Raw genomic sequence first — 16,747 nt, 5'->3', positions numbered from 1 at the left:
AAAACTGTGCTTTTACATCTCGGAGCGGTTTATGGAAAGTACTTTCGTTTAAAGGAACGCGGATGGTTTTTCATGTTTCGGTGTTAGCTGGCTATTCTTTCGTCTGGTTTCCTTATGGGAACAAGAAACATCTGCTAGCTCTCCTGCTTCTAGCTCAGCGGGATCTAAGCAATAGCTGCAGTTTGATTCAAGGCTTTCCAGGATTTCTGTGTGCTAATGGAGGTCCTGACTATCAGGACTCCACAGCACACTGGGTGAGTTTACACCTTGTTATAAGTGCATATTTGGTGTGTTTATCCGTTGAGCGCTATTCTCATTAGTTTTATCTTTCAACTAAAGTAAAGCAGGCAGGGCTCGAAAATTGTGGTGTTTCTAACACCACGTTAGAAAGTGTGTCTGAGAAGCCCCATTGAAATCAGTAGAGGCATTTTACAGCATTAGTGCGACGTTTGGAACGCTGTGCTAAACGAATGTAAAAATCGGTGTGTGTTAGAGTGGCCTAAATGTCCCAGAGATCACCCAGTGTCCTGTGGTCAGCCACCCAATAAAAGATTATTTTTGTTCTTTTTTGGGTACATAATAAATTTATATATCTATAGTATGGCCTGCAGGAGGTTTACCGCTTACGCAATACTTGCAAATAAGTCAGACTCAGCTAGTAACGAAGGCCTCAGCTAATGAGGATGACCATCACACAAGTCTGAACCCCCTGTGCACCCGAGAAGGCGTCCAAGGACTGCCACTTCAGAGGACCCCGATTCATCTGATGCTAAGTGCTTTACCCAAGAAATTTTCAGACCCCAGATCCCTGATTTTACTGGGAACTCAGGCAAACAATGTAATTCTCATATTGCTCCTAGCAAGAATTAACAATCTGGGACTAAACCGACATATTACTGGAAAAATTGGAATTTTTTGTTTTCAAATAAAAATGTAAAAAAAAACCACAAATCACCTATGGGGTCAAAACACTCAGTAGACCCCTCTAGGAACTCCCTGAGGGATCTAGTTTCCAAAATGGGGTCAGTTCTTGAGGGTTTCAAGTGTACTGGTACCTCAGAGGCTGCAAATACAACATGGCGTCTAAAAATCATTCCTGTAAAATCTGCATTGCAAAAGCCAAATAGGATTCTTTCTCGTCTGAGCCTGTCATGTGCCCAAACAGCAGTCTCCGTCCACATATGGGTCATTTTTAAGAACTGCAGAAACCGGGTAATAAATTCAGAGTTTTGTTTCTCTGCTATATCCTGCTGTGTTATAGAAAAAATGTTTCAAGTGAAAATCTGCAAAAAAATTGAACTGCTCTAATGCACTTTACTCTAATTCCTTTAAAATATTTAAAGAGTTAATAAACTTCCTAAGTGCCATTCTGAATACTTTGAGGGGTGCTATTTTTAAAATGGGGTGATTCGTGGGGGTTTTCTGATATGTCGGGTCTTAAAATCCAAGTCAAAACTGAATTGGTCCTTTAAAAAAATCAGCTTTAGAAATTTGCTAGAAAATGTGAAAAATGACCGCTAAATAGAGATGAGCGAACACGTTCGGCCCCGCCCCTTTTTCGCCCGAACACCGAACTTTGCGAACACTTCAGTGTTCGGGCGAAAAAGTTCGGGGGCCGCCGTGGCAGCGCGGGGGGGGGTGCGGCGGGGAGTGGGGGGGAGAGGGAGAGAGAGAGGGCTCCCCCCTGTTCCCCGCTACTGCCGCCCGAGCCGCCGCGCATCTCCCCGCCCCCCGGCGGCACCCGGACCTTTACGCGCGAACACTGCAGTGTTCGGCAAAGCCGGTGTCCGGGTGCGGATGTGTCCGTAACGGACACGTTCGCTCATCTCTACCGCTAAACTGATATACTTTGTGGAGTGCTAACAAAATAAATTAGCACTGAGGAAATGATTGCAATATAGAGTAGGCCTATGGTAAATATTAATTATGAACTATTTTGTGGTGTATGGCTATCTGTCTTACAAGGAGAAAAACTCAAAAGTTTGAAAATTGTGAATTTTTCCAAACTTTCAGTAAATTTAGATTTTTCTCAATAACGACATTTATTGATGAACATTTGCCATTAACATAAACTGCAATATTTCACAAAAAAACCAAATTAGAATTGCGTTGATCCGTTAAACAATTAAAAGTTATTACCAAATAATGTGACCGGTTTGAAAAATAAGAATTGGTCCTTAAGGCCAAATTATGCCACGTCCTTAAGAATTTAAAGGGGTGAACCGTTCGTTAGATATACAGAATAATTTGATGATGTTCTTCTTGCTATGGTCCATACTGGATGGCTATTCATAAATGATAAAAAGTGGATAGAGCTTGTACTCTTCAAAGCTCTTTTATACCAAACTCCTATGACATTCGAGAGAAGCTTCAGAATTCGAGCTAAGGCCTCTTTTTAGAGAAGAGTGGACCACTTAGAGCTTGGAAAGTCTATGCTGTGATATTTGCATTTGGAAAGAAGTATATAATGAAGATGACACTGCAGGTGAACCCTTTACCATGTACATTTTTATATGTAAGTAGACTTATGTTTTAAGTGGAAACCCATAGGTAAGTACTAATCATATGATGCACCATCTAGTCAGTTAACATTCCTAGCAGCTTCAGATTCTGTAGGTATATACTTACCAAATTCCTTTGTCACACACCTTTCTTTTCTGCAATCATCCCAAGGCTCGGCTAATGCATCTTATTTATTACAGCGCCAGAAATTTCAAGGATCGATGCCAACAGACTAAAAAATACTCAAGAGCACAGGACTAATAGTATACGGGGAAGGGACCTTTTTCTTCGTAGAGGACAACCCTTTATCATTACATTGTCTTTTTACCACAGAAGACAAGAGGAAACGTTAGAGAACCTGAGTCTTACAGCAAAAACAGGTAAGTGGAGAAACAGCAGCAAACAAAACCCTATGATTTAGTATAAAGAGACGCTTAAAGGGGTTGTCCCGCGATAGCAAGTGGGGTTAAGCACTTCTGTATGGCCATATAAATGCACTTTGTAATATACATCGTGCATTAAATATTGGCCATACAGAAGTTATAGACTTACCCCCTCCGGTGTTGGCGTCCCCGTCTCCATGGCGCCGACTGAAGCCGCCTTCTGCCTGGATTAGACGCGCTTGCGCTGTCTGCTTCTTCTGTCCCGCTGAAGGGGCCGCTCTGGCGTGCTCATGCCACACAGGTCTTCTGCGCATGCTCAGAAGACCTCTGCGGCGTGAGCACGCCGGAGCGGGACAGAAGAGGGCAGACTGCGCAAGCGCGTCTAATCCAGGCAGAAGAAGGCTTCGGTCGGCGCCATGGAGACGGGGACGCCAACACCGGAGGGGGTAAGTCTATAACTTCTGTATGGCCAATATTTAATGCACGATGTATATTACAAAGTGCATTTATATGGCCATACAGAAGTGTATAACCTCACTTGCTTTCGCGGGACAACCCCTTTAACTTATCATGAAACTTCCACTAGAAGCCAAGTTAAAGAGATAACCACCCAATACTGCCGAGAGAAATGGTCTTCTAGTGCCGGGTTTCTCAACTCCAGTCCTCAGGACCCCCAACAGATCATATTGTCAAGATTTCCTCAGTATTGCTCAGGTGATATAATTATGTTCAGTGCTTCAGAAATGACCACCAGGGTTCTCTATAGGATATTCTCAAATCAAGACCTGTTTGGGTACTTGAGGACTGGAGTTGAGAAACAGTGACATTCCAGGCCCCCTATATAGAGACATTTTTGTAGCTGCTCTAAATAAGCTAATCGAGGGGGTCCTGAAGGGTATATTTTAATTAGACTCTCCTTTAAAGATACGGGTGATTAAAAAGTTGTGCCTGAGATACTTGGGCGCAACTTGCATCAGACAGCACTCGGATATCCCGTCCGTGTACGGTCCCATGTGCTCAGCACAGACATTGACATGCGCTATTCTCATTCGAAAATTGGACAAGAACAGGACATGCTGTGATTTCTTTTACTCGGGTTAAAAAAGCTTGTGTGCATACACCCATTCAGATGAATGGCTGCTATTTCTGCCCATTTTTTGGACCGATTTTTGTGGTTTGAAAATCGGACTGAAAAACAACCTGTGTGCAAGTAGCCTAAGGGCGCACTCAAAATTGGACTGAAATCGTAAGGAAATAGAACACATTGATTTAAATGGAGATATTCACATGGGTTTTTATTCACTCGGATGAACAGTCCATGGGAAGAAAAAAGCAGCATCTCCTATGTGGGTCTGATTTTCATATGACAATCACCCATTCAAATCAAAAAGAGCTCTAAAAAATGAATTCTCCTCACATGATGTGAGTGTGATGACTTTTTAGTGCATGTAACCTTGGGGGCCATAAAAAAATGAAGAGAACCTGGAAAATTAAGAGAGCGCAAGGTGGCCCAAAATTACAAGCTCTTCACTTCTAGGTTCTCTTAATTTTAATGATCCCTATGTTTATGGAAAATTACAAGTTTCCTGTCCCCCATAGCTATGACACCGGATACATACAGTGCAAATAACATTGAATGTACAAACTAGACTTTAACCCCTTACACATATACCTGTGGGGCAGGAGTAACTTACGTCATAGATGTAAGCAAGAACTGCCACATTCACTGACAGCAAGCAGAGATTTTGAAAAAGGTTGGAAATATACATAACGTATATTAGAAAATGGCTGAACTTTTCATTATACAACAATTGAGGCCTCAGTCACACGGGCGCATCAGCGCCCGTGTTACTGCAGGAAGGAGACGGATGTACCTGAAGACAGCCGTCTCTCTGCAGCGCCGGAGGAAAGAACATGTGACCGACTTCATTGCCGGTCATGTGTTCTTTCCTCCGGCCCTGCAGAAAAATGGCCGTCTTCAGGTACGTCCGTCTTCTTCCTGCAGTCACACGGGCGCATCGGCGCCGGTGTACGGATGCCGATGCGCCCGTGTGACTGAGCCCTGAGTGTTAATTGCATAAATCGTAAAACCCCACATTTGTGATAACATTTATATTATAGCAGATATTACAGGTTGAAAACAAATTAAGTTTAAAGGGAACCTGTCACCACTGACCAGCGCCATAAACTAAGTTAGGTGCTTTTCGGGGGATTGATGAGGAGTCAGGGATGTATTTTTTGTATATGCACTTGCTCCCTGCAGTGTCACACAGTAAGGCCTCATTCACACGAACATTATTGCGTGGCCAACTTAGCCGCACAATAAAATCACGACCATCTGAACCAATGGTTTCCTATGGAATCATTCAGATGAAGAATTTTTACCTGCGCAAAAAAAAAATTGGACCTGAAAATATAGCAGATAAGCGAATGAATTCAGCGACTGAAATTTACTGCTGCGAAAAAATATAGGTCTTGCCCCATCTTTGGACCAAAAAACGCTGGAGCCTCCATAGACTCATATGGAAGCTGTAAAAAGAGAGAGGAGAGGGAGTTTAGCTGCGTGCAACGCTGGGAAAAGATGACAGGGGCCTCTTTTTAAGTTATTGGGAAGATTTCTGCCGACTGAGGGAATTCCGATCACCAGCGGATTTTTTCAGCAGTACTTCACACCCAGCCGTGTGAATGGACGGAAAAACACTAATGAAGCTCAAGACTCGTTTGCAGAAAATTGTCCATTGATGGGATTTATGGCAGAGATGGGCGTGATTTTATTGCGCGGCTAACTTTGGTGTGATAATAACAATGTGAATGAGGTTTAAAGATCACATATGGTCTAAAAATGTGGCTTGTCAGACCGCTGTGCACGCGCACTCCTATAGACGTTTACGAGACAGCGTGCACACAGCCGTCTGAAAAGAGTCTAATTTTCACACTGTGCGCGATCTTCAGCGGGTGACAGCCTGGTAACCCCGCCTCCCCATCACGCCCTAAACAGCACCATAACTTAGCCTACAGTGCTGCTTGGTGGTAATAGTGTCCTTTTAACCCCTTTAGTGGCACACCCTGAAAATCTCCTAAAAATCAATGTTGAAATGTGCTGAAGACTACTTAAACCTGCCACTGAAGGGGGTAAAAGTTATCATGCTATATATTTTCTAATCACTTGGTTTTACTTTCAGGTCCAAATCCATCTAAGCAAGCAGGGACCCTAATAAAGATCCCAGTCACAGGTCTACGGGACACAACATGGAGTGCTGCGGCCGAGAGTCAATCCATAACTTCTTTAATATTGACTATTTGCACCTCAGTAAACGCTTCTATTGGGCGATACCATCTGTCCCTTGAAGGCACCTACTGGGGAAGGACCAGATCCTACTACTTAGGGGAATTTGTTCTCCTCTTCAATCCTTGGTGCCCAGGTAAACGTCTAATTATCACAATGAATGGCATTCCAATCCTAATCCTATCTCACATCCGGTGCGGATTCACCTCTTAATATATCTTTATGGTGGTCAGTGCTCTACATTCTGACTCAGAGCTCCAAATGCCCAGAACAGACATGGCGGGGGTTTACTAAAACTGGCATTTCATATACCAGTCTTAAACTTAAATATGTTTGAATACTATGAGATGCGCTAAATGTAATTGTCACACCCGAAATGTAAACCTACGCTTGCTATCAGCAGGTATAGAGGTTTCTGGTGTAAGTCATAGCAAGTCTTTCTGTCTGAGGAAGCCATACACGTCTGCTAAACTTTACCCACTTTTTTAAAAAGGTGGCAAGATTCCTAAGAATAAGCCACCAATAGTTTTGCTCCTTGAAAACCCATTTCATTGCAAGTATTTAATACAGCATCTTTTTTTCCTGCTATGTCTTTATAGTCAGTCTCAAAGATGGTGTATTAAATAAGAAAAAGAGAGCTGTCATGTTCTAGAAACAGTGTCACTCCTAGTGATTCGCAAATGGGAAGATGGACCAATGCATCTGCAGCGCCACCTATTGGGAGGCAGCATAAAAAAAACCTTATAAAATTCCTGTTTATTGCCCCCTTTACATCTTTATTGAGCCACATTGTCTTTCCCCTATTACTAATTCCTTTATTCCTATAGGTATGAACCTCTCACAGTGAGTATTTAATATATATTGAAACATTTCCCATTTATTGTTCGTATTTTTGAGCACATTGTCCCAGTCAATAATTTTACGGGCATCTTTGAACTTCCCTATAAAACTCTCCTAAAGGATAAGTTGAAATGTATTATATTATGGTCACTATTTCCCAGATGCCCCCAACCTGCACCCCTATTATTCTGTCAGGTCTGTTGGTTAATATTAAGTCGAAACTGGCTGTCCCTCTAGTTGGGTCCTGTAGAAATTGCGTATGGTAATCTTTAGTAATTGACAGAAAGTTGTTAACTTCATGAGATCCGCAGGTTTCAACTTCCCAGTTTATATCCGAATAGTTAAAGTCCCCCATAATAATTAATTCAAACAATTATTGTGATTTGCTGTTTCATCTATTGTCCATTAGGATTTTCAGTGGCTTTTGTTATATTTGGTGGTTTATAGAAAACCCCCATGAAACAGATATTGACACAAGCCAATTATTCCATTAATTATTCATCACTAATGATAGGCAACTGCAAGAAACATCAATCAGGAGATGAAGAGAAACCAGAGTTCAGGAGGATCTGTAATGCTTAGTTGTAAAGGTGGCCGTGCATATTCAGTTATTATCCACCGAAATTGCAGGTTATGGCAGGACTGGCTGACCATCTAATGTATAAGGGGGTCTCCCAACTCTTGTCTGATAGCAGATGCTGAGGAAAAGAATGATTGGGGCATTGGATTACAACATGCCTGATCTTTTGGTTCTCAGGGGATTACTCCACTTTTCCCATTCCCAACACATGGACATTTGGCGAAGCAGAATGTGCATGAATATGGGAATATGGTTTGGGAAGAATCGTTGTTGGCCAATCACTTGTTTGAAGTATATAGCTATCGCAGATATATAGCCAGCTTAAGAAGCACCAAGAGAAAAGACTGAGGCCACTTTTAGGGCTCAGTCACACGGACGCATCCGTGATGCGCCCGTGTTACTGCATGCAGAAGACGGCCGCACTGCAGGTGTGGACGACTCTCCGCAGCCCTGGAAGAAAGAACACATGACCGGCAATGGAGCCGGTCATGTGTTCTTTCTTCGTACCTGCAGTGCGGCCGTCTTATCCTGCAGGAAGACGGGTGCATCAGCGCCCGGATGCACCTGTGTGACTGAGCCCTCACACACAAGGCCTTTTTATAGCATTTGCCGTGACATTTCAAACACCGCGCTAAACGCTGTAAAACGCCTCCATTGATTTCAATGGGGCTTCTCAGACTAGCATTCGAACACTGTCTGTTCTATTTTCGACATTTCAGCATTATTAAATCTGATGCATCCCCCATTGAAATCAATGGGGAGCATTTCCAATGCTGGGAAAAAGGCGGTATAATGCTGTGTACAGCGTTTTACCTTGTTGAATGCAGCATTCAAGCTGGGAGAAAGTGCCTACTAATACAAATAGAAATTAACTATTTCCCATACAACATATTTATTGGCACACCATGGATGGGGGCCTACTGTGCCGCTAACTCATTTGACTTTGGGCTACTCTTGAGAGTTGCAGCTAGTGGACCTGGCTTTCACCATCTAACTTCTTTTTGAGAGATCTGGTCTTAGATGCAGGGACCCCTAGACCATTAGTGCCTTCTGAGAGAAATAGGTCAGAGATATTGTAGAACAGTACTAGAGGGACAGGCAAAGATGTAGTCGATATAACTGGCTGAAGTCCAGACAGGTGGAGCTTGTGCTAAATGGAAAAGACAGGCAGAGGGCAAGGCAAGCGGCTATCAGGCAAATCATGGACAGGGAACAAGCTGAGGTCAGGATAGGAGAAGTCAGGAAAATTGGGTGAACAGACCCGAGTCACAACCAGGAGTCGATAATGAAACAACAGTACCTTTGCAGAAGCCAAGGGAAACCTATTTCTCAGGCATACTGCAATGTGGGAGGGTGCCTTAAATAAACCGGGAGAAACCAGAAATGGCCAGAGGCAGGGAAAGTGGGAGCGCGCGCTGGCCCTTCAAGAAGTGAACCACCCATTTACATGCAAACTATGGGTGGCAGTGCAGCATCTGCTGCACAGAACAGAGAATGGGAGCTGATAGGTGGGTGGGGGAGGTGAGGAGAGACAGCTGCTGGTCATGGCATTCATAATACCAAATTGTATCTACTTATTGATATTTCTTTCCAGATGATGATGTTTTTCTGGATGATGAAGAGATGAGGCAAGAATATGTGATGAATGAGCATGGTTTATTGTTTCAGGGAAGCAAGGACTTTATAGCCACCATACCATGGAACTTTGGACAGGTATTATGCTGACATCCTTATTATCAATATCCTGAAGTCAACATCAAATACCTGTGGCAGTGTCTAATAGGTCAACATAGATGGCTGACCAGAGGCCAATGTTATGCCTCCGGGTGTTATAGCAACCCACCAGCTTTCTATCATCATGGGGGATTCCCTTTGTCATCCTTTTAGATGCTAACTGATCCTATGGGCTCATTCACACCTTTGTTAGGGCTCATTCACACCTATGTTAGGGCTCCATTAGGGCTTTCTATCTTCCTATTCCACTTTTGGAGCAGAGAAATCGAATTAAACATTTCAGTTTTTATCCCATTGATTTCAATGGGTTTTCCAAAAACTGAAAAGCAAATGGAAAGCTTTCAGTTTGCAACCTTTCTGTTAGGTTTTCATTGTTTAATAGAACAAATAGCGTGGCATACTGCGCTATTTGTTCTGGATTTTAGCGATCATGTTTTTGATCTGCCAATTTTGTCATGCTGCACCACTCCCTAATCAAGGGATTAGAGTAATATAACAGTGATCATTCATTGCCCCGCAGGCCAGTTATTAAGACGAACAAATGCATTTGGCAGGGAATCTATGACAAATCACAGAAATGAGTGTAGTAAATAATGCTGTTTTAATTCACTGGTCTCTGTGATGACAATGTGGTATCATCAAAGCTTTTGAATGTGGGACATGGAAAGAAAATATATATATTTATTAGTAGCTCTGGCTTACTTCAAGGGGTTGAATGTGGTTAAGGAAACATGGGTGCCTTCTTCAGAGTCAGTGCTACTTTTATCTATGAGTTGTGTTTGGTATTCCATTTGAGCGTGATCTTTCATTGTAAATGGGACTAAAAGCAGCCCATTCTCAGAATTACCCGTAGGTCCAACCTATCAACAGTTTATGATCAGGAACCCCCTGATCATAATCTGGAGAGTTACTCATAAATAGTTATTCCTTTCTCAGTAAGTTAGGCCCTTTTCACAGGATAGGCAATAACTAGCTGATCTCTAGGGGTCCAACTGCTGGAACCTCCACTGACCCCAAGATTTCAGTCCTGGCGCATCCCGAAGTGTGGGCAGCAGAAGCCACGCATGTGTACCTCCACTCTATTTACTTCAGTCGGAATTCTGGAGATAGCTTCAACTCAGCAACCTCCAGTGGTGAAATCTTGGGATTGGTTGGGTCCCAGCCTTTGTATAGGATAAAACCTGATGGGATAGGAAAAACCCTTGAAGGAATATACTCAATCTATGAAGCATGTGACAAACTTGTAATATTTCCTTTTTTGTAGTAAAAACATATTTTCAGAAATGCCTTTTTTGTACAATTCTTAGTTTGAAGATGGAGTAGGTGAAATCTGCCTGAGAATTTTGGACATGAGCCCGAATTATCTGAAGAATCCGTCTTTAGATTGTTCTAGGAGAGGCAACCCTGTGTATGTCAGTAGAGTCATCTCTGCCATGGTAAGCCGGTACAGTACGTCAGATGACATATTGTTGGTCTTTATGATTCATGGGAACTTTTCATTTTTCTTATTAATAATCATTCAAATATGCAGATCAATTCTAATGATGATCGTGGAGTAATAGAATCTTGTTGGGGTGAGTTCTTCGACAATGGTGCCAACCCAAGCACATGGAACGGAAGTGTTACTATCCTGAGAATGTGGCACAATACTGGGTGCAGGCCAGTTCGATATGGACAATGCTGGGTTCTGGCTGGAGTGATGTGTACAGGTAAAATGCTGAGATAGTTATAAGCTGATGTATAAGGCGATAGGAGACATCCAGTGTAATAAAGACACTAGGAGTGCCCGATCTTGTTTTCTCATTTCTAGAACATCTTTGGTCTAGACTAGAGACTTTGACCAAGTCCACCAAATGGGGGTCTCCATTATTATGTTGCAATATCATGTTTCAGCTATCAGTCCATCCTTCTGTGCCACTATTTGTCTCTGAGAGGCTTCTCTCTGCCACAGCCTGCCTCGTGCAATGCCCTTACTTAGTATCAGAATTGCTTTGTGACTTTTGTAAAATCCCACAGAGTGGCTAATACAGCCTCAGTCCAAGTCCTTTTTAGGCCTTAGTCAGACGGGCGTTTTTAGCCGCGATTTGCGCATGCGCATGCGTCCGGCGATTTTATAAAACCATTGCTTTGCAATAGCATCGGACACATGAGCGCTTTTTATGCGCTCGTCCGATAAATTATAGAACAGAAATCGCAGATCGCACCTATCTGCGATCTGCGATTCCTGTTCTCTTCTCTATATGCGCTCAATGGGGCCGGCGGCAGCAGCGCCGACCCCATTGAGAACATATAGAAGACAAATCATTCTTCTCTGCCACAGCTGTAACAGCTGTGACAGAGAAGAACGATGTTTGCCCATTGAATTCAATGGAGCTGGCAATACAGCCGCTCCATTGAAAGCAATGGGCTGCCGGCGTGCGCGGGGTGAATTGTCGGGAAGGGGTTAAATATATAAGCCCTTCCCTGCAATTCATCCTAAAATGTGTTAAAATTTAAAAAAAATTGTATACTCACCTTTCCGCTGCAGCTGGAGTCCAGCCGCGGCCGCTTTCAGTTCTCCTGAACTGCTTCTCGGCACTATTTAGCCGGCGGGGCTTTAAAATCCCCGCCTGCTGAATGATCTGCCTCTGATTGGTCACAGCCCTGACCAATCAGAGGCTGAAAACACTCACACACCCATTCATGAATTCATGAATGGGTGAGTGACTGCTGCCTCTCAGCGCTGAGCCAATCAGTGGCAGGTCTGACTCACATCCATTCATGAATTCATGAATGGGTGTGAGTGAGACATGCCTCTGATTGGCTCAGCGCTGAGAGGCAGCAGTCACTCACCCATTCAGGGGCAGGTCTGACTCACACCCCCTTCACACCCACTGCAGGACGGCCGCGCGGAGCTCTGGCTGCCGGGAGAAGGTGAGTATATATTTATTTTTTATTTTTACACATTTTAGGATGAATTGCAGAGAAGGGCTTATATATTTAAGCCCTTCCCGACAATTCATCCCGGGCTCGCCCGCAGCGCATTGCTTTAAATGGATCCGACTCTATTGCCGTCTCCATTGAATGCAATGCGCTGGACAGCTCCGGCCCGTTTCTAATGAAACGCGGCTAGGAGCAGATTTTCGGGCGATTTGCGGGCGACTTGCGCGCACCGGTCACGCGATTTGCGGATGCGCATCCGTCATGCGATCCGCAAATCGCGTGAAAAAACGCCCGTGTGACTAAGGCCTTAGAAAGAGATTAGCATCTCTTTAAAGGGGTTTTCTAAGATTATTTTTTTTAAAGTAGTGAAAGGCAGGCAATGGGACAAAATATCAAATTATCCATTACTTACCTGTTAAATGTCCTGCTGCTTAAATGCAGCTGCTTCAGTCCTAGAAGCTCTTGCAACAGTCATGTGCCATAAATTGTTCATGTGACTGCTGCAGCCAATCACTGCCTTCAGTGGTGATACCACCATGAACAACATGTGACCACTCCGCTGCAGAAGCTTCCAGGACCGGAGTAATGGGGAATAGAGTGTCTGTGCTGGAGTGGCAGGACACTTAGTGGATGAGTACTGAATGCTTTATTAATGTGGCCCTTTCACCGCACTTTAACACCTTAAGTATGTGCCGTATTTTGGGCATAAGGACGCAACAATTTTTGACGGATTTTCATCTCCATTTTTCAAAAGCCATACATTTTTTATTTTTCCGCCAACGTGGCTGTAAAAGGGCTCGTTTTTTGTGGCGAATTGTAGTTTATATATTTTTTTACCCATTTTTGGGTGCATAGACTATATTGTAAATCGTTTATTAATTTTTTAAAGATAGCAGGGAGAGAAAACGCATCAATTTTGCCTTTTTTATTTTCTAAATCGCTGCATTTAAAGTGCTATAACTTTTTTATTTTTCCATAGGCGGAGCTCTATGAGGGCTTATTTTTTGTTAGACGAGCTGTAGTATTTATTTGTACCATTTTGTGGTACATACATCTTCTTTGATTACTTTTATTGCATATTTTGTGAGGCTTAATGAGAAAAATTAGCACTTTGCCTCAGTTTTTTAGGGTTTTTTTTAAAAGTCTTGGAAACACTTTTCAAAGACCGCTCAACTTACATCACATATGCATGGGCCCCATTCACATGAGTGTTATTTTGACACAAAATAGGTGCATCAAAAAATCATGACCCTTAGAACCAATGGTTTCCTATGGATTCCTTCAGATAAACAATTTTTTGGACGTGCCAAAAAAATCGGACAGTAAAATATAGGACATAACGAGTTATTTCAACGCCAAAAATTTCTTGCTATGCTAAACGATAGGTCTTGCCCTATCTTTGGACCACACAACGCAGGAGGCTCTACAGACTCTTATGGGAGCCATCTGAAAAAGGGAGGAGGAGAGATTTTAGCAGAGGCGAGAGCTGCTAAACACTGACAGGTACCTCTAGTGAGGCATTTAAAGTGATTAATAGTAGCTCTACTCTGCTAAACTCTCTCCTCCTTCCTTTTTCAGAGGAGTTATTTCACTGCAGCCAGCGATGTAAATGGATGGAAAAATCATGAATATTAGCTGTGACTTGGTCATGGCTACTCTTCGCTCGTGCGATTTGCTGCTCCGATAGTTAGGATTTTTTGGTGTGGCTAACATAACATCAAGTACCTTTACATGGGATGACTGTTGGGTACATAAGCGCCAACCAGTCATCCCATGGACATCCGCCCAACTATTGCTCTGGGGCTTTACACAGAAGCTGTAGTCATTCTGTGAATGGAGGTGTAGCATCTGGGGATTGTTCCTGCCTGCCCATCTCCATTCACTGTAAACAGGAGTAGCTCCTGTTGACACGGCCCAACAGTCACTTGGTTTTCTGTTCTGCTAAAAATCAAACAACTCTGACAGGTGAACAATTCCTTGCCCAAGGCTCTGTTGGTCTTCACGGGACGATTGTTGCCCAAATTAGCTGTTTTCAGCAATACTTCTGATCAGAGGTGTAACGTGAAGCTTCTGGGCCCCAATGCAAAATCTGTAACAGGACCCCCAACTATAATGTTTTATTCATACTACTAGGCTTACTATATGGAGAAGAGAGACCTTATGGGGCCCCTAAGGCTCCTGGGCCCAGGAGGAATCTTTAATTTGTTGTGGTCATAAATTAGCTGATAAAAAGTGCAGAAGTTGAGAGATAAGGGCTATAAGTCAGGCTTGAGTCTAGCACACTGATGAGTCTCCAATAGAGGCTAAGTGTACTTTTACATGGGAGGACAATCGCTACTGGGATTGTACACATGAGTGACAGCCGTTCAGTGGATGGAGGCGGAGCGCACCAGAGATCTCTTCTGACCGCCTCCATTCACTGTGAACAGGCAGTCATTCAAAGATGAGCAACTGCCTGTTTACACTGAGCAAGAAATCGCTTATTAGTCTCTTCAATTCCTGGAAATGAGCTCAGTATTCTGCTAGGCTCTGCTTTTATTGGAACCAACTGTTCGTTAAAATTAGAGTTGAGCGAACGTACTCTGCCGAGCTTGATGCTCGTCTGAGTATTAGCGTACTCGATGGTGCTCATTACTCGAACGGTCATCACGCTGTGTTCAACCCCTGCCCCAGTTTTTGGCTCCTCCTCGCTGTGACGTGCCTGTTTAGGCTCCTCCCTGCCATGACGCAGCGCGACCGTCAATGGCAAATTTTTTGGCTGGCAGGCAGGGGGAGAGAAGGAGATAGAGAAAGGAGAGAGAGAGAAAAAAAAACCACACGAACCAAGAAAAAAAAAGAAAAAAAGCTCGGGACCCGGCGTCCCTCATACAAAAATGTTCGAGTCTCCCATTGTAGTCAATGGGGTTCGTTCTTGAGTAGCGCTCTCGAATTTTACAAAAAGCTCGACTCGAATAACTCTGACCCTAGCATTTGGGTGCTCGCTCATCTCTAGTTAAAATCTCTCTGTGTAAAAGTACCCTTCGACTACAGTGTCTATATACAATGATATGTAGAAGCTGCAGAAGACAAATGGGACAGGATTTTTAATTAAGCCCTATTGCAATTTCTTAGCTCTTTTTTGTCTTTATAGTGATGAGACTCCTGGGAATTCCTACCCGTGTTGTGACAAATTTTGAATCTGCACATGATACAAACTTCAGCCTAACAGTTGATGAGTATTATGATGAAACGGGGAAGAAGTTGAATCCAGCGAAAGGAGACAGTATCTGGTGAGAAGAATGCAAGGCAACGCTGCTTGCTCTATGTACATTCACACATAACACATGTCATAGGGAATCATAAAGCAATAAAACAGAAGCCATTAACCACTAATGACGCCTTCACTTTCTCCAGCCTTCGTGACAGATACTAGGGTAATAAAAAAGCATTAATAGTCACTGTGTGCTCACCTACAGTCAGCAACTATATACAACTGCATTATGGTAATTCCAGAAAGACACAATATAATGTATTGTAGATAGTCTTAACATTCAAGATCATCATGCTTCACCAACTAGCAGCCACATTCACATAGCAGGTAAGTAGAAAGTATTTTAAGTACACCATGAGAAAAGGCAATCTCATCCAGCAATTGTCTGGCAACCATTACTGGGTATTAACCCTATAGAATCTGAGTGAAAAACTATAGAGAAAAAAGACTGGTGGATACGCACAACTCTCAAGAAAAGATAGTGGGAAGATTGGATATATTCTCCAACTTCCCTTTTATTGAGTATATTAAAAAACAGCATAGGAAATGCATTTCGAGGTGAATCCCTTCTTCGGTCATGCTGGGTGGGGCATCATTTCTAGGACTTCAAGAATATGGGTCCAAAAAGTGCTTGTGTAAGCTATATCCTGTCCTCCACTTCTCCAGCCGTGTCTCCAGCTCCCCCACTGGTTACACAAGCACTCTTTGGGATAGTTCTGGTGTGGGAGAGCAGGCTAGGGGAGGGGCTGAGAAGCAGCCATCAGTTCACTATCACTGATGATATTGTAGTGCCTGATGGTTTTGCTAATTTGTCAGTCGGCTAATTTTTTAAAATGAAACTCAATTAAAAAACTATCAGCGGTAGTCAGGTGACCACTACGCGAATCAGGGGCTGCAGCATCATCATTCCAAACTCCTGGCAACCTAGCTTCCAGAATGTGAGCCCTGATGCCAGGAATTTGCACAGTAATACTGCGGCATCTAATTGGCTGCAGCAGTCACCTGACTTCTTCTGGCCATCCAATCCCAAACTCATGGCTTGTGCCAAGAGGGCCGCTAAGCTATTTTCCAGGGGGCCAAAGAAAGGGGAGTATAGTTTATTTTTTTTATTTTACATCAGGCCCAGCTGCTAGAATTTTTTTGTGATAGCGATAAAACTCCTTTAACCCTTTCCAATCCAATTTGTATCCTAGTTTTCCTAGGGGGCTTACTCTTTTTCTGCCGTTATATAACAGCGCTATCTGCTGGCT

At 43.2% G+C, this 16,747-nt stretch overlaps 1 protein-coding gene across 1 annotated transcript in view; it reads left to right on the top strand.

Moving 5' to 3' along the window:
• LOC136588206 (protein-glutamine gamma-glutamyltransferase 5-like) overlaps positions 1 to 16,747 on the top strand; it is a 40,445-nt gene that overhangs the window by 6,338 nt on the left and 17,360 nt on the right. The window contains exons 2-7 of the mRNA XM_066587256.1: positions 2,703 to 2,882; positions 6,068 to 6,307; positions 9,186 to 9,304; positions 10,633 to 10,761; positions 10,857 to 11,034; positions 15,378 to 15,516. Of these exons, the coding sequence (XP_066443353.1) occupies positions 2,703 to 2,882; positions 6,068 to 6,307; positions 9,186 to 9,304; positions 10,633 to 10,761; positions 10,857 to 11,034; positions 15,378 to 15,516 (985 nt within the window). The remainder of the gene's footprint in view (positions 1 to 2,702; positions 2,883 to 6,067; positions 6,308 to 9,185; positions 9,305 to 10,632; positions 10,762 to 10,856; positions 11,035 to 15,377; positions 15,517 to 16,747) is intronic.

Source organism: Eleutherodactylus coqui, chromosome 13 (assembly GCF_035609145.1).
Source record: "Eleutherodactylus coqui strain aEleCoq1 chromosome 13, aEleCoq1.hap1, whole genome shotgun sequence".
NCBI classification, from domain to species: domain Eukaryota; kingdom Metazoa; phylum Chordata; class Amphibia; order Anura; family Eleutherodactylidae; genus Eleutherodactylus; species Eleutherodactylus coqui.
The sequence above is the reverse complement of the archived record's forward strand: the minus strand, read 5'-3'. Positions and strand labels throughout refer to the sequence as shown.